Consider the following 18,364-nt stretch of genomic DNA (forward strand, 5'->3'; position numbering starts at 1 on the left):
GCAGTCTCTACCCTGGAATGTAAGTTAGACAGTCAAAGAAATGTAGTTATTACTACATCTCCCAGAATGCCACAGCTATCCAAAGACAATAGCTGTTTGTGTAAAGATAAGGAGCTGTGTATAGACCTGAATACAATGAATGTTAAAATGATGAAAGTATTAAATCTGTGAATCCTGTTAAGTTTAGTTAGCATTCCAAAACAGGAACTAGGATTTATTTTTGTTTTGTATCATTGTTATTTTTATTTTATTTTGTACCAATGGGCAAACAAGAGGCGTAAAATAGAGAGGGAGGGGAACACAATTACAGCGGGAATTACAGTACACAAACTGCACGTATCGCTACAATTTGAATTATATTTTTAAATTGGGAGGTCTATTAAAAAAATGCTTTAGCCATTACCATAGACACGGTCTAATGGAAACAGAAGCTCTGGCTAGCAGTTGCGCAGATATATAATTTAGAGCGAGTCGTTTGGGAATTAAAATTGTGATGGAAGAGAAGAGACGTTTGTTTCTAAAATGCATAACAACGGTGACAAAATAATGATGTGCAGATTTTGCAGCCCTCGTCTGGAATGTGAGTTGAAAGATACCGTCAGTAAGAATAAGCTGTTTATTCCTTATGGAGAAAATATAGCTGTTTGCTTATATTTTGTATTAATATGCTAATTGTTTGTTTTATTTCAAGTGGTGCAAACTTTGCACTGGAGCAAAGTTGGTTTGGAATGAATTTGAATGAATGAATTGCAAGATAAAATATATATATATATATATATATATATATATATATATATATATATATATATATATATATATATATCTTGTTGTATTTGTATAGAGGGCATGGGCAGTATTTACTGTAAATAGGCAGTTATTTAAGAAGAGTGGGGGGCTATACATTAGTTACTGCCGCTAATGAGAAATTATTTTTTTGTACGAGGTCTGTTTGGGTCGTAATGTTATAAAAAAAAAAAAAAAGCAGAAAATGTTTAATAAAAATGATGTACAGTGTCTATAGAAGGTCTACACTCTTTCAAAATTTTTACTCTTTGTTGCCTTATAGCCTGGAATAAAACTGCATTAAAATAGTTTTTGTTTTTTTTTTTCATTTATCTACACATCATACCCCACAACTTCCAAGTGAAAAAAATATCCTAGAAATTCTAGAAAATTAATTAAAAATAAAAACCTGAAATAGCTAGGTTGGATAAGTGTCCACCTCCCTTATAATAGCAATCCTAAATTAGCTCAGGTGTAACCAGTCACCTTCAAAATCACACACCAAGTTAAGTGGCCTCCAGCTGTGTTAAGTTGTAGTGATTCACATGGTTTCAGGATAAATTCAGCAGTTCCTTTAGGTTCACTCTGTTGGGTAGTGCATTTCAAAAAGAAAAGACTCAACCATGAGTACCAAGTTGTTTTCAAAAGAACTCAGGACAAAGTTGTTGAAAGGCACAGATCAGGGGATGGGTATAAAAAAATATCAAAGAGCTTGAGTATCCTTTGGAGTACGGTCAAGACGATTAAGAAGTGGAGGGTGTATGGCACCACCAAGACCCTGCCTAGATTAGGCCGTTCCTCCAAACTGGATGACCGAGCAAGAAGGAGACTGATCAGAGAGGCTACCAAGAGGCCAATGGCAACTTTGCAAGAGCTACAGGCTTTTATGGCCAAGACTGGTCAAAGTGTGCATGTGGCAACAATATCCAAAGCACTCCACAAATATGGCCTGCATGGTAGGGTGGCAAGAAGGAAGCCATTACTCAAGAAAGCCAACCTTGAATCCCGTTTAAAGTATGCAAAAAAAAAAACACTCGAGAGATTATGTAGCCATGTGGCAAAAAGTTTTGTGGTCTGACCAAACTAAAATGGAACCTTTTGGCCTAAATGCAAAGCATTATGGTTGGCGCAAACCCAACACAGCGCATCAACCAAAGAACACCATCCCTACTGTGAAGCATGGTGGTGGCAGCATCATGTTATGGGGATGGTTCTCATGGGCAGGGACTGGGGCACTTCTCAGGATAGAAGGGAAAATGAATGGAACAACGTACAGAGAAGTCCTTGAGGAAAACCTGCTGCCCTCTGCAAGAAAGCTGAAACTTTCAGCTTGACAACGACTCAAAGCACAAATCCAAAGCTACACTGGAGTAGCTAAGGAACAAAAAGGTAAATGTTCTTGAGTGGCCAAGTCAGAGCCCCGACCTAAATCCAATCTAAAAATTGTGGCATGACTTGAAGTTTGCTGTCCATCAATGCTCCCCAAGGAACTTGACAGGGCTTGAACAGTTTTGTAAAGAAGAATGCTCAAATATTGCCAAATCTAGATGTGCAAAGTTGGTAGAGACCTATCCCAACAGACTCACAGCTGTAAATGCTGCTAAAGATGCTTCCACCAAGTATTAACTCAGGGGGGTGGAGACTTATTCAATTATGATCTTTCAGTTTTGTATTTTTAATATATATATTTTTTTCTCAATAAAAACTTTTTTCCCCTTAACAGTGTGGAGTATGGTGTGTAGATAAGTTGGAAGGAAATCCTCTTTTAAATGCATGAAACTGAGGCACTGACACAACAAAATGTGAAAAAAGTTCAAGGGGGTGTAGACTTTCTATAGGCACTGTATGTAGTTAAAAAATGTTCTATACTATTATTGATATACATCTATTTGAGTTGTTTCTATTAAGGTATATCTGTAATATAACAAAATAAAACAATTTGTGAAAAATAAAACAAAAAATCATAACAAAAAATCAAAATAAAAATAATTTCACAAGGCGCTACCAATAATTAACTTTAAATGAGTGAAGTGGTTGGATGTGTTTTCTTGTTTTCCTCCAAATGGTAACTGCAGTCATTCTTTAAACCTGTATGTTAGATTAATATGGGCTCTAAAGAATATTTGAAAATGTATTTTTAAATAAATAAGTAAAAGAAAGATAACACAGCTGTATCTACCTTTTACATTGAATTTCATTCTCTGTAAAAGCCAAATAACCTAGCTTGTACTTTTGGCTTTTTTCATTATCCCCTCTGTGTGGTATTACTTTTTGCTTTTAAATGTATGTATACCTGTATCAAGTATTCAACTTTATTAGGCATTAGTAGATATTTCTTATATATTAGTTACATTATTCTGTTGAAGAATACTTTTTTTTTATCCCTGTTACTTCCTTGTGCAGCCTCTCTTATTGGCGATTGCAGGTATTGGTGATGTCAACACGGTCAAGTGCCTCTTGTGTGTATATATAATAGCCAGCATAAACCAGACATTTATGAACGTGTTGACGCCACTGCTGCTTTCACTAGACTGCCCCCGAGCAACCTAAAGAAACCTCCAGTAAAACTGTGTTGCCTCAGCAAATAAGTTTTGACAACTGAGTTACACCTTTCTTGTTAAATAGATGACCAGATAACTTTTTTTTTTAAATTATTTGTTAAATAACCAAGCGATGTACTGGTAATTCATTTGGGATTTCCACAGATAAATTGGAAGACATTACATATTTTCTTCACAAAGCATTACAGAGATTTTATTTAATATCTAGTGAAGCTGTTACTTAATTCTGTTGTATTTCTTGTAGTGTTCTTACTCTTGACTTTCCTATTGAACGATCTCAGAATTTGTGATTTGACGTTTTGTGTGAGTTTCATTCCAAAATGAAATGTAAAGAAAGTCGCTCTGTTGTTCTCCTGTTTCAGGGTACTGCTAACAATGTCACAGTCCGCCGAGCTGTGAAAGACACATTCTCCAACCCTCAGTCCCCACAGCCCTCACCTTACAGCTCCCCCAAAAGCAATCGCAAGACAGGACAGAGCTTCCTGCCACCAGGCTGGGAGATGAGGATAGCTCCCAACGGCAAACCCTTCTTCATTGACCACAACACTAGAGCTACCACTTGGGTATGCTGCTTTTGTTATATTCGTCTTTTAATTTCTTATTAACTAATAATAATGGCCTACAAACTTACTGCATGAGTTTTAGTGTTTTGTGTGAATAACTGCGCACATGAGATTTTTTTTTTTTTAGTGCTTAACATTGAGACAGCTGCATAACTGGGTGATAGAATTAATACAACCTTTTTAGTCTGGTGCCGTTAAGCAATGAACCACAATATGTACAGCAAGACGAATACTAACTTTAAATCAACTATTTGACATTTATATGCTTTTCTATGTGGCCAAGTTCATCCGCCTCCAGTTCTAAGGCCATTCTGTTCTTTGAACATTTGCATTGTTTGAGCCTAACCTGGCGAGTATCACTCGCAGACTTCTCAACTGCTGCATTAGATGTGTTGGATAAAGAGCAGATCTTAATATTTCATATTACAGGAAGATCCACGATTAAAATATCCAGTACATTTGAGGTCAAAAGCATCTTTGGACCCAAGTGATCTTGGCCCCCTTCCTGTAAGTATTAAAAGTATGAGCAGTATACATTCAGGCATGTACCCTTAATGGCCAGGGGATAGTGTACCCTTTAAAACACACTTTGGTATGTTTAGACTGACAAAAAGTTGCTAAGAGAAAATAAAATGGCCAACAAAGCCTGGTCATTAAAGGATAAAGGGGTAATTTATGATAGAAAACAATAGAATGTGTATTTGACTGAAACAGTACCCCAGTGCTGCATCATGGTAATAATATAAGCAATACCTGTAGGACCTCTTTCAGGTGTGTCGTACATTCTGTTTTATGTCAAGGTCTGTGAACCAGAAAGAAGCAAAAACAAATACTTCTGAGTACAAAAAGCATGCAAAGCCTTTATTCTTTTAAAATGGATTCCTGACTAAAAAACATTACAATTGTAATACGTATTATGATACTATTAAAATGGCAATACTTGGCAACATAATATGGGTCAGTGTTTCCTTTTTTTTCCTGTTCCATGTCATGGGATTCTCATGCACCTGTTCCTTTTGGCAGAAACTGCTTGAAGAGGTCGGTGCTAAAGCAAGTGCAGACTTGCTGTCTGTCAGTGCCTGCTGTGTGCAATGTCATAACTGGCATGGACTGTCACAGACTGCAACCACCCTACTCACAACACATTAATCTCTAGGATCAGGTTTCACATTGGAATAAAAAGATTTGGCACAATCAGAAACTGCCAACATCAGTGACGCAATGACAGTTTTGACAACCTCAACAAATTCATCCCCAGAATAAAAACGACTTTGCAGTGTACTGTGCATGCGATTACTTTTTTAGTATTGTGAAGAGATTGCCCAAATCTGTCCATATTTGTGTCACTCCGTAGTAGTTTGTAATCTATTAAATAGAGACAATGTGAGGCCATGATCTACTGTACTGTCAGTTTTATAAATGTGTCTTTCATCTGTGATTGCAAGTCATTTTAAATTGTGCTTGTTTTTGTAATAGCCTGGCTGGGAGGAGAGAGTGCATGCAGATGGAAGGACGTTCTACATTGACCACAGTAAGGAACATGGTTTTAACTTGGATCTGAAAGTAAATTGTATTAAAATACAGTTTTTATAGTTGTGTGCCATATATGTGAGTGCCAGAATTGCGATGCAAATATGTACATTCTGAACGTTTTCTTGTTATCGCTTGAATAATGTGGTATGCATACAAGTTGTTGATACATGCACTGTCATTTGTAAAAATAACTATTGTATATTGTATTCCCCTTGTCTGCATCCTGCTGTGTGTGTGTAATAAAACATGCTGCAGCTGGAATACTGTACATTAGGCTTGGCTCTTTTTACTTAATCTTACATTGTTTTTGTTAGATACAAAAATCACACAGTGGGAGGACCCAAGGCTGATGAACCCAGCTATTACTGGTCCTGTAAGTGACTTTAACCTGCTAATCAAAATATTATGTTGTTGTACTGGGTCATGTTAGCCACTGGACATTTAGAAACCCGTATTAGTAATCAAACTGCAATCCAGTTTAACTTAAAATGTTAAATTGGAAGATGCGTTATCAGAAAAAATAACTTTAGTTTTATAACATGAACTTACAACTAATAAATTACTTTAACCATTCATATTTTCTGTTTTCAGGCTGTGCCATATTCCAGAGAATTTAAACAGAAATATGACTACTTTAGGAAGAAGTTAAAGAAACCTGTAAGTAACTGATGAGAAATGGTAACTGAAAATCCTGTTTTGTAATAATATATTTGTTTGGTTGTCTGAATTGGTACATTTCATTTTTCATTATTATTCCCCACTGTTGGATACATAACCCTGGTCATGGGGTGGAGGCGCCTCTACATATTCTTACAATTTTAGGAACCAATGAGTCAATTATGTTAATTTAATTGCAGTGTTCTTTACTAGAAGATTGAGACAGGCAAAATCATAGGAACGTGTCGGGCTATCTATTCATCCATGTGATTAATAAAATCACTTGAGATCATGTTTGTAAATGTGTAGTTCATCAGACAGATTTGTTTTTTTTTGTCATGGTTTTAAAATATACGAACATAAGAAAGTTTACAAACGAGAGGAGGCCATTCGGCCCATCTTGCTCGTTTGGTTGTTAGTGGCTTATTGATCCCAGAATCTCATCAAGCAGCTTCTTGAAGGATCCCAGGGTGTCAGCTTCAACAAAATTACTGGGGAGTTGATTCCAGACCCTCACAATTCTCTGTGTAAAAAAAGTGCCTCCTATTTTCTGTTCTGAATGCCCCTTTGTCTAATCTCCATTTGTGACCCCTGGTCCTTGTTTCTTTTTTCAGGCTGAAAAAGTCCCTTGGGTTGACATTATCATTACCTTTTAGAATTTTGAATGCTTGAATTAGGTCGCCACGTAGTCTTCTTTGTTCAAGACTGAACAGATTCAATTCTTTTAGCCTGTCTGCATATGACATGCCTTTTAAGCCCGGAATAATTCTGGTCACTCTTCTTTGCACTCTTTCTAGAGCAGCAATATCTTTTTTATAGCGAGGTGACCAGAACTGCACACAATATTCAAGATGAGGTCTTACTAGTGCATTGTACAATTTTAACATTACTTCCCTTGATTTAAATTCAACACTTTTCACAATGTATCCGAGCATCTTGTTAGCCTTTTTTATAGCTTCCCCACATTGTCTAGATGAAGACATTTCTGAGTCAACAAAAACTTCTAGGTCTTTTTCATAGATTCCTTCTCTAATTTCAGTATCTCCCATATGATATTTATAATGTACATTTTTATTTCCTGCGTGCAGTACCTTACACTTTTCTCTATTAAATGTCATTTGCCATGTGTCTGCCGTTCTGAATCTTGTCTAGATCATTTTGAATGACCTTTGCTGCTGCAACAGTGTTTGCCACTCCTCCTATTTTTGTGTCATCTGCAAATTTAACAAGTTTGCTTACTATACCAGAATCTAAATCATTAATGTAGATTAGGAATAGCAGAGGACCTAATACTGATCCCTGTGGTACACCACTGGTTACCACACTCCATTCTGAGGTTTTTCCTCTAATCAGTACTTTCTGTTTTCTACATGTTAACCACTCCCTAATCCATGTACATGCGTTTCCTTGAATCCCAACTGCGTTCAGTTTGAGAATTAATCTTTTGTGCGGGACTTTGTCAAAAGCTTTCTGGAAATCTAAATAAACCATGTCATATGCTTTGCAATTATCCATTATCGATGTTGCATCCTCAAAAAAATCAAGCAAGTTAGTTAGGCACGATCTCCCTTTCCTAAAACCATGTTGACTGTCTCCCAGTACCCTGTTACCATATAGGTAATTTTCCATTTTGGATCTTATTATAGTTTCCATAAGTTTGCATATAATAGAAGTCAGGCTTACTGGTCTGTAGTTACCTGGTTCAGTTTTGTTTCCCTTTTTGTGGATCGGTATTACGTTTGCAATTTTCCAGTCTGTCGGTACCACCCCTGTGTCAAGAGACTGCTGCATGGTCTTGGTTAGCGGTTTGTAAATTACTTTCATTTCTTTGAGTACTACTGGGAGGATCTCATCCGGCCCAGGGGATTTGTTTATTGAGCTCCTAGTCCCTTTAACACTTCTGCCTCAGTTATGCTAAAGTTATTTAAAACTGGATAGGAACTGGATGACATGTGGGGCATGTTGTCAGTATCTTCCTTTGTAAAAACTTGTGAAAAGTAATCATTTAATATATTTGCTATTTTTTTTTCTTCATCTACGATTTTGCCATTTGTATCTCTTAAACATTTAATCTCCTTTTTGAATGTTCTCTTGCTGTTGTAATATTGGAAAAACATTTTGGAATTGGTTTTAGCTCCCTTAGCAATGTTCATTTCTATTTCTCTCTTGGCCTTTCTAACTTCCTTTTTGACTTGCGTTTGCAGTTCCGTGTACTGTTTCTGCGTACTTTTTTTGGTCCTTTTTTAATGCTCTATGAAGTGCCTTTTTTTGCTGAATATTTTTTTTATTGATCTATTAAACCATTTTGGCAATTTAGTTTTACATTTAGATTTGTCTACTTTAGGGATGTAATTGTTTTGCACCTCTAGTACTACATTTTTGAAGAACAACCATCCTTCTTCTGTGGGTGTTTTCTCTATTTTACTCCAATCTACTTCTGTTAGTCTCTGTTTCATATCTTCATAGTTTGCTTTTCTAAAATTGTAAACCTTAGTTTTAGTCTTTACTTTTGGGGTTTTAAAAAACACTTCAAATGAGACCATGTTGTGGTCTGAGTTTGCCAGTGGTTCTCTGACCTCTGTTTTAGTTATTCTGTCTTCGTTATTTGAAAAGACTAAATCAAGGCATGCCTCCCCTCTAGTGCCTTGACAAATTGTGTTAGGAAGCAGTCATTTGTCATTTCCACCATTTCAACTTCATCCTTCGTGCTACCCACCGGGTTTTCCCATTTTATATGGGGGAAGTTGAAATCCCCCATTAGTATGGCTTCTCCTTTGCTACACGCATTTCTAATGTCATTGTATAACAGATATATATACGATATTTTGCTCACCGTCTGAATCTGGTGGTCTATAGCATGCTCCTATTATGCCCTTTGAATTTTTGTCCGTTATTCTGACCCATATTGATTCATCTTTATTTTCTTTGTCCAGGTTTAACACCTGGGCTTCAAGACTGTTTCTTATGTATAGCGCTACCCCTCCTCCTCTTCTGTCCTGTCTTCGTCCCCATCACTCTCAGACAACCAAGTTTCTGTAACACCTATCACATCGTAGTTACTTGTTAGTGCAGTAGCTTCAAGTTCTAGAATTTTGTTTCTGATACTTCTAACATTTAGATAAATACGTTTAATGGTTGTCTTACCTGAGTTGTTCTTGTTTTGATGCGGTCTCCCTTCTGTTTTTTTGTTGATTTCTCCCCCCTTCCTTTCTAGTTTAAATGCTTCTGAACCTGCTCGAGGATCTTTTCTCCGAGTAGACTGGTTCCCTTGTTATTTAAGTGCAGTCCGTCCCGTCTATACAGATAGTCCTCGCTGTAGAATGTGGTCCAGTGATCAAGATAGGTGAAGCCTTCCTGTGTGCACCACGTCTTCAGCCATGCGTTTTGATTAATTATTTCCAGCTGTCCATATGGTCCTTTGCAAGGTGCCGGTAGTATACCAGAAAATACCACAGTTTTGGTTTTCTCTTTTAATTTCCTTCCTAGCTCTCTGAATTTTTTTGCAGGGATTTTGGTCTGTCTCTTCCAATGTTGTTTGTACCGATGTGGACGACTACTACCGGGTCGTCTCCTGTTCGTTCTAGGAGCCTGTCCACGTTCTCAGTGATGTGCTTGACCGAGGCTCCCTGAAGGCAGCACACAGGTAGTAATAAGGGGGTCCAAACTGCGAATTGAACTTGCTGTGTTTCTCAATATGGAGTCCCCAACAATCATGACCTCCCTTCTTTTTGCTTTCTGGTCACCACTGTCAATAGGGTCCTGGATGTTGTTCCTTTCGTTCTCTTGTTGTTGGTTCTGCTCATCAAAATCCTGAAGTGACTCAAATTTGTTGTTTTTTTTTTTATTTATGGTGGTTGTGTTTGACAAAGTTTTTTTTTTTCCCTGCTTCTGCCTACCTGAACCCAGCTGTTCTGACCTTCTAGCTCCCTGGTGGCTTTCAGTCTGTTAGGGGTGATGCAGACTTCCATGAATTGTGGGTGTGCCAGTTCCTCAAGATCCTGTTGCTGTCTCACTTCTTCCAGCTCCATTTCTAGCATACTTACTAGTTTATGCAAATCCTGGATCGCGCGGCACTTTACGCACACTTGGTTTAGCTCCGCTTGGTTTTCTCGGATTTCCCACATCAAGCAGGTGTCACAGATTACTGGCTTGAAGACCATGTTGAGGGTTTTTTTTTTTTTTTTTTTTTTTGAAGTTTAGTTTCTTCTGCAGCTGTCAACCTGCTTTCAAACTGCTTCTAAACTGCTCTGTACTTTTCCACGCCTGTACTCCCACTCGCTGTCGCTGGGAAGACTGCCTCGTTTAACTGAGTTGTTCTGCTGTGCTGTTGGCTCCTCCCCTCGCCCGTGTCTCAGAACGGCGCTGAATTTGAATCAGCTGCTCCGAGTTTCAGCTTGTTTGTTATCAGAAAAACACACGCGGCTGTTTGACTTTGAGTTGCAGCTGTGTTTCCCTAATGTCCTCTGTTTTCTGATTAAAGCAATTAAAGATGCAGTTTCTCCTTACTGCTTCTAAACTGCTCTGTACTTTTCCACGCCTGTACTTCTCCCACTCGCTGTCGCTGTTTACATTATTGTACTGTGTATGCTGCCATTGAGGCTAGAAATAATAGACTTGATAGCTAGAAATAATAGACTTGGGCATACAAGCTTTTTCAGTTGTATTCTTTGGAGTTGACATGAGAAAACAGAAAAAGGTCTATCAGGTATAAAAAGGAAAAGCATAGCGAGTGTAGAGCAGCACAGGCAAAGCAGAGCACAACTCAGGCATGCTTAATAAATCGCAATAAAATGTACCAGGCAACTTTGTGAACTTTGAATGCTAAGGACATACTAAACAAGACTGAATTATGTTTTCTTCTTCCAGGCAGATATCCCAAACAGATTTGAAATGAAGCTGCGCAGGAACAACATATTCGAGGAGTCCTACAGAAGAATCATGTCCTTGAAGAAGCCAGACAATCTGAAAGCCAGACTGTGGATTGAGTTTGAGTCAGAGAAGGGTCTGGACTATGGCGGTGTGGCCAGGGAGTGGTTCTTCCTGCTGTCAAAGGAAATGTTCAATCCTTATTACGGGCTCTTCGAGTACTCGGCAACGTGAGTGTGAACACAGCAAACTGTTTAGTGTACAAAGACTATCCAACCAAGACAAAAATTAGAAGAAACTTGGACTTAGTCAGGGCTGGACTAATTCGTTTTCAGGGCTGAAGCCATTTCAAGACACAAAAAATTGAACAGGAATTAGTCCGAGACCCTGAGGTATGTATGCATATAGCATTAGCATGCTAATTGCATTAAAATATGTGTTACGTGTAAAGAGTCATGGAATGTGTCTCAATATAAAGGCTAATAGGATACTATCCAATATTCATTTATTTTTTAAAGTGTGTAATTACCTTTCGATTTTTTTTTTCACAGAATAAGATCATAATCATGGCAATAACTTGCATGAATAAAAATTGGGTTTTTATAAGAAATTAGAAAAAGAACCATCATGTTACTGGCTTCACAGGCATTTCCTGTCGTTCAGAACCACTTCCTGAAAATGTTTTAATAAGATCAACTGCGTTTGTGAAATGGTGTTGAAGAACAATTAGAAACTCGATCTGAGATTTCCATTAACCTGTTTAGGTCCCTAATCTCTAGGAAAGAACCTTGAATGTTGTTGTTCAAACTATATTTAATGTCTGTATCAAATCAATTTACGGGAAATTACGTAACTACAGTATTAATTTATGTATTATCTTTCTTCTGCTTCATGAAAGATAGTCTCCGTTCTAGTACGTGCCTTGTGAGTGTTGTCTGTCAGTGTAGACTAAGCCTGCTTTCTCACTGTCCTGTCAATCTATTTAAATTTAATATAGCAGATAAAGTAAAAAAAAATAAATAAATAACAGAATAGTGTTTGCAGTCAGACAGGGTTTTCCAGTAACATTTAAAGGAAGTGAGTGAATTACAGTATTATCTTAGAAATGTGTTTTTAACATTTACATTTTTGATCTTGTCTCCCTGTTGTCCTTTTCAGAGATAACTATACCCTTCAGATCAACCCAAACTCCGGTCTGTGTAACGAAGATCATCTTTCCTACTTTAAGTTTATCGGGCGAGTGGCAGGAATGGCAGTATTTCATGGGAAGCTGCTAGACGGTAGGCCTTGTCAAGTAAAGTGTAACACCAACACGCATTTTACATTTCAGGTATTTTCAAAACTGCATGAGGGTTAACCTGTTTTTTCAAAAACCTGGTGTTCTGTTTTTTATCAAAAGTACACGGCATACAGGTGTCTCCTATGCCTGTGCATTTAAAATCCAACACTACTAAAAGTAATCAGTCAGTACAATAGAGTTTCAAATAATGTTTACCAGGTCCATAAAGCCTAATGTACTGTACACTCCAAGCATATAGTTCAGTGATTGATTTATAATTAAATTACGTTAATAATTAATGAACATTTCAAATTGTGGACAGGTCAGCTGTGACCTGCAAATGACCTTTAGTTGAAAACCAAAAAAAAAATTACATTTTGCACACTTATTATCTGTATGCACAAAACAATAGTATTGCATAAGGTATGTACATAGAATTGACCATCTATCAGTTGAAAATGACAGTTGAGTAGGATACATCCTAACAATCTAGTTAAAACAAAATCTGATTGCTCTACCCTTCGCACCAAACACATGCTGTGTTTTATCTGCCTAACTGAGTGCTGTGTTACTGCACAAAAAACAATAAATACAAAGATGCAATTAAAATAAACTCCACAGGGGGTGCTGTTGTATCTGATGTGCATATAACATGGCTAATTAACTGTGAGCAGCTGTAAGATGTGTTTCCTCTGTGTGGGTATTTTTATTGAGTCATTGTGTTCCCCATGGGTTTGTCTGTGCTGTTACCAAAGTTCATCAATCTAGATACGCTGCAGTGTGTGTGTTTTAGTACAAAACAGACAGAGCTGTGGCATTGGGGAACCTAGTAATTGCATGCTAATTTATACAATGGAGCAGTATTACCCGACACAGTAGGAAATAGCCAGAGATTATGAACCAATCAGTAATGGGTCAAATGCCAAACAAGGCTATAATTCTGCTAATTCCTATAGGGAAAGAGTATTGTTGTTATTATAAATCAAAGAATACACAATGTGCATTTTTGGTTTTTTATATTCTAATGGGTTAGGTAAACCCAAGCCCTTATCTTTTATGGCCAATGAAAAAAAATTTACTAATTCAGATTTAATATCCCTTCCTTCCATAAAGAAATGCAGTTTAATATGTGTAATAGTAAAAATGATTGATAAATAAATAAATGAATTACAAACACATCTTATAAATGATAATTGATAAATAAATAAATGAATTACAAACACATCCGCAAATTGTGTTAAAATACCACTTTTCTAGACGCACACTCCAAAAATATATATTTTTATGCTGCATTTGTTAGTTTTAGAAAAGCATTCATTCATAACCTGAAAACCCCTCACTGATAGATCATTTAAAATTAAACTTAAAATAAGTCAAGCAGACAAATGTTTTGAAACATGCTTTCAAAATGCCTAATAATATTTACCTTCAAAAATCATTCTGAATTGTCTTTATCATGTCCATGTTACAGGTTGTGGTCTATTCAATTGATCTAAACAGGGGTACTTCTAATTCCAGCATCTAACAGTGCGTGTCAGCCTCTTTAGTGTGCTTCTCTGTAAAAATATGTAAATCTCTAAGCAGTGTCCTCTTTTAAAGATTCAAAACCACAATATTTAGACCCAGTAGCGTATCGGTTAAATAGGCACCATTGTCTTGTAGGAACAACAAAAATAACAACTAATGTCAACATGCACATTTGTTAATTATTTATTTATTCATTTTTTTGTAAGACATATCAAGTGGATTTGAAGCCCAATGGATCAGAAATGGTTGTAACCAATGACAACAAAAAGGAATACATAGAGTGAGTACTATATACAGTTACCATACAGAAGACAAGAGAATATTGTTAAACCGTAAGATGCAGCACCAAGTGATTTAGTAGGTCTACCAGAAAGCAATGAGCGTCTGAATATGCGACTTCAAACCAGTCTGTACTGGAACAGGTAGGGGGTATTATTGATATATATATATATATATATATATATATATATATATATATATATATATATATATATATATATATATATATATATATACACACACACACACACATTAATATTGTCATTTCAATAACTTTTTAATCATATTACACTTTGTGTTATGTATGTATGTATGTTATTTATTAAGACTTTGTAGTGTTTTACAGATGCTGAGTTTGTAATGTCAATCCTTTTTTTTGTTTGTTTTTGTTTTTTTGTTCAGCCTTGTGATTCAGTGGAGGTTTGTTAACAGAGTTCAAAAGCAAATGAATGCATTTTTGGAGGTAAGGTATATTTTAGGAAAGTCGTGTTGATTTTTAGAAAGCCATGTATGAGCCATTTTTGTTCTTGATGTACACAGCAGTAACATAACTTGTTTGAATTGTACTACCTAATATACAGTGGGGCCCATAATTATACAAGTCTGAGGATTTCTTTTGGCAGGTTTAATAGATTTTAAACATTTAAAAAATATATTACACTTGAAGCAATGTTGCATTTTTCTCCAGCCTATTTATTAACTTTGTCCAGCAATGTTTGGTTGGAGTGAGGACGGGAGAGTCTGGGCTCCGGTCCTAAAGTCTTGATGTTTTAATCCCAGGATAAAAACAATTAATCTTCTTTACAGTAGTTCATTCATATTCTCAGCGTCCTGTCCATCCCGTCCATGATTGTTTGGGGATGTTTCTGTTTTTTGCTACAGTTGCCTGGAGACTGTAATGTGAATGATTGAGTAACAGCACCTCTAGTCTACAAACACGCTTACTACTGCCCAAACCGTCCTGTTATTCAATGGTTCTCGAAGGTAATAGGAACAAGTAAAAACTAAACTAATAATCCCCCTAACTTTTCAGTGCTTATTTTGGTAACAAATGAATATAGTCACCATAGTTAACATACATTTTTCTTTACAGTAGTTCATTCATATTCTCAGTACTAGTAGTAATACACTACTATACCAAAAACAATTTCAACTTGATTACTGAAGACATGGACTGTCTTATGACTCAGTTGTGCCCTGTGATCCTACAGTGTGGTGACAAGCAGATTATTTGAAATCATTTTGAAATTCCATGGCAGTATAGGCTAAGTAGACTATTTATTTTTTGTGTTGTGTTTGCTTTTCAAACTTGACTTCCACAGTTTCACTTTTTTTTTTTATAATTATTATTTTGAGAATTAATTTTGATAACCATTTAGGCAGTTATGTAACATTGGTGCCCTTCATAAACAGTCATAGGGTGGGTCTACATATTTATTGCAATTTTAAACCTGTTCACACAGTTAATCTAACTGCAGGGTTTTTCTTTTAAATTAATGTAATTAGTAAAATACTGTAGCTATACTTCTGCTTGTCTAATTTTTTATTACTTTAGAGGTCATATATTTTAATTCTAATTCAATTTGGAACACTGTTTCACTAGATTCATACAGTATGCTTTTAGTTTTACATTATAAGGGCCATCATGGTCATTTGTCAAATACAACTATGTGATCCCCAAAACTCAAATCATATTTTGCCTTCTGTGCATACAATAGCCCTTACCATATATTTTCATTGATTAGCATTATTTCAGTAAGCTTAAGCCACAATCGTATTTTCTTGCAGGCTGTGTTACTGATGGATGCAGAAAAGCGTATCAGACTACTTCAGTTTGTTACTGGAACATCACGTGTGCCTATGAATGGGTTTGCTGAGTTGTATGGTGAGTAAATATTGTATTGAGACCCTGGTAACTAATGATTACAATGTGTTTGTTTCCAAATGACAGCTCCATGCTGTGCAGAGTTGCATTCTTTTTTGTTTATTTTATTCCTTGCAGGATCCAATGGTCCTCAGCTGTTTACTATCGAGCAGTGGGGAACCCCTGAGAAACTACCCAGGGCTCACACGTGGTAAGAGTCATGCTGTTCTTTGTGAAACCTCTTAACACTGCAAACCTATAAATGGTGTCTTGTGCAGATAACTCCACTCAAAACTGCACACTGCTAGTGCAATTAAGGGAAAACTCCACTCAGCACACATAAACCAGTCCTGGTCTTCAGTATACCGTGCATCACTTTTGTACTGTATGAATTACAGTCTTTTCAGATACTGAAAGCATTTAATTAGTTATATTCAGGTTTTTACAAAGTTCCATACAATAATGCTGAAAGAGTTTATAGACAGATAAATGTATTCAGAGAAATGAGGCAGTGGGCTCTATTCACAGAGCTTTTAAGTTAAAGTCTGTTTTTACAGATTACAATTTTGTAGATACAGCTATATTCTAGAGCAGTTTCACAAATATAAAACGTTCCCTGAGTTGACATTGACATACGTGTAATTAACACTGATGTGTTTATATCACTACAGCTTCAACCGCCTGGATCTACCCACCTATGAAACGTTTGACGATTTGCGAGAGAGGCTTCTCATGGCAGTGGAGAATGCTCAAGGGTTCGAAGGAGTAGATTAAAAACGACCAGACTGCTGTTTCTTAACAAGCTATTGCAGCTTGTAACTTTAATACGTTCTGGACACAGTACATTAGAACGACTATACAGTGACTTTGGTCGTAGAAAAATGTATTCTATGCCTATTCCTTACTTCTGGGAGACTGGAAATGAATTTTGAGGACAATTCATTTTATAACCTCCACAATGAAGAGACAACAGTGAAGACAATGATGCAGATGATGTGGACTTAAGATAATTTCAGTGAAAATAGTTCTATACTGTGCTGTTAAAAGCATGGCCCTTAAATATTTTGCATAATTCCTAACTTCAATTGAATGGATTGAATCTCTTTTGCAGCTATAGTATTACACTTCTTGAGAATGAATTAAAAGTCACTGCCAAAATCCAGTCTTCATCATACATGCAATATTTATCACATACCAAATACCAACAACACCAGTACATGTAGATTATCAAAAAAAACTTACTACTGTTCTCCATGAAAAGATCAACCCAGCCAAATACAAATGAAAGATGCACCTCTTTTTTATGTTTAAATGAACAACACAACTAGTACAGTAACTCAATAACTCAATCACCACATATTCAAAACAAACTAAAGGTTTGGGAAGGGTTTGAATTGCATTTATTAAATATATTTGTATATGCTTAATCCTATCAATCATGTTGTAAAATAATTTCTGACAGGATTGAAATTTCTGAAACGTAATTCATCGTAGTTTGTATTGGAAGCATTCATAATGAAAGTTAACAAAAAATCAAACTGTAAGCAAGATGTGATTGCTCTGCTGTCTGAACACTTAAACTAGTAGTGGCTGATGATAAAAATCACCTGTTTTCTTCCTTGTTCTAACACTATAGAGTCTAAGGGCACTTTATGTATCACATTAAGGACACTTAGCTTTTGTTTTTATTATTAACTTAAATGTGATTATATTCCTCGAATGCACGCATTTGTCTGGTGCGTTATGTATTGTCTGTAAATGTGGCTGCTGCTGATGTATCAAACACACAGATGTGGAGCTGAGCCTTAGAACTGGTTCTCCTCACTCCCTTTGTCTACCTGTTCTGTTTATCTCTTTCTTAATGTCCTTTTCTTAAACAATACACATTGTTCAATTCTCTGTGGGTGTGTATTTCCTGTGTGACTGCCACAATGGAAGCAAAGTTAATTAATGGTTAATAGTTAAAGTAATTCGTCAGACTAGAATGATAAATGTTCCTTCTTCAGAAAGGCCTGGCAGTCCGATAGTAGACCCAAGGAACCTATATTCTTGGATAACAAGCTCAGGACTTGAACACACTACAAATTATAGACATGAAAGGATGTGTTATATCAGGGAATTGTGATTCCCTCTACATGTGCAAGATATGGATTGTGATGCAAAGGTTATGTTTGCTAATATGATGATACATTAACAAAAGCACCATGTAGCTCACTGTAGTCTGGGAAATTATGTAATTTTAACATCTTCTTACACACATTAGGAAAACATCAAGTCTCCACACACCAGACGCGATGCGATTTTTAAATTGGTGACAAGACACTTTCACAGCAATATTGACCATACACGCCAGAAGCGACACAGAGGCGATGTGACAGATTTGAAAACTGCCAGATCTTTAAAACTATTAAAATTGCTATTGACAAAACTATGAACAAGACTGGTACATATT

General features: G+C 36.4%; 2 protein-coding genes across 2 annotated transcripts in view; both read left to right on the forward strand.

Moving 5' to 3' along the window:
• Positions 1–13,250, forward strand: part of LOC121318113 (E3 ubiquitin-protein ligase NEDD4-like) — a 79,924-nt gene extending 66,674 nt beyond the window's left edge. The window contains exons 12-19 of the mRNA XM_041254423.1: positions 3,707–3,907; positions 4,337–4,414; positions 4,931–4,945; positions 5,384–5,438; positions 5,755–5,813; positions 6,032–6,097; positions 10,964–11,193; positions 12,122–13,250. Of these exons, the coding sequence (XP_041110357.1) occupies positions 3,707–3,907; positions 4,337–4,414; positions 4,931–4,945; positions 5,384–5,438; positions 5,755–5,813; positions 6,032–6,097; positions 10,964–11,193; positions 12,122–12,320 (903 nt within the window). The 3' untranslated portion in view covers positions 12,321–13,250. The remainder of the gene's footprint in view (positions 1–3,706; positions 3,908–4,336; positions 4,415–4,930; positions 4,946–5,383; positions 5,439–5,754; positions 5,814–6,031; positions 6,098–10,963; positions 11,194–12,121) is intronic.
• A 1,769-nt stretch (positions 13,251–15,019) lies between these two features.
• Positions 15,020–17,811, forward strand: LOC121319196 (E3 ubiquitin-protein ligase NEDD4-like). The gene is made up of 4 exons (XM_041256429.1): positions 15,020–15,045; positions 15,767–15,933; positions 16,051–16,123; positions 16,584–17,811. Exons 1-4 carry the CDS (start codon positions 15,020–15,022, stop codon positions 16,684–16,686), a joined length of 369 nt encoding a protein of 122 aa, XP_041112363.1. The 3' UTR covers positions 16,687–17,811.
• The last annotated feature ends 553 nt before the right edge of the window (positions 17,812–18,364 follow it).

Source organism: Polyodon spathula, chromosome 1, assembly GCF_017654505.1.
Source record: "Polyodon spathula isolate WHYD16114869_AA chromosome 1, ASM1765450v1, whole genome shotgun sequence".
Classification (NCBI taxonomy): domain Eukaryota; kingdom Metazoa; phylum Chordata; class Actinopteri; order Acipenseriformes; family Polyodontidae; genus Polyodon; species Polyodon spathula.

Bases quoted from the DNA above. Each gene is read 5' to 3' on its own strand.
- LOC121319196 (XM_041256429.1), top strand. From the start codon at position 15,020: ATGGTTCTCGAAGGTAATAGGAACAA. The intron at 15,934-16,050 runs GTGAGTAAATAT...TATTCCTTGCAG, and splicing joins TGGGTTTGCTGAGTTGTATG to GATCCAATGGTCCTCAGCTG. The intron at 16,124-16,583 runs GTAAGAGTCATG...ATATCACTACAG, and splicing joins CTACCCAGGGCTCACACGTG to CTTCAACCGCCTGGATCTAC.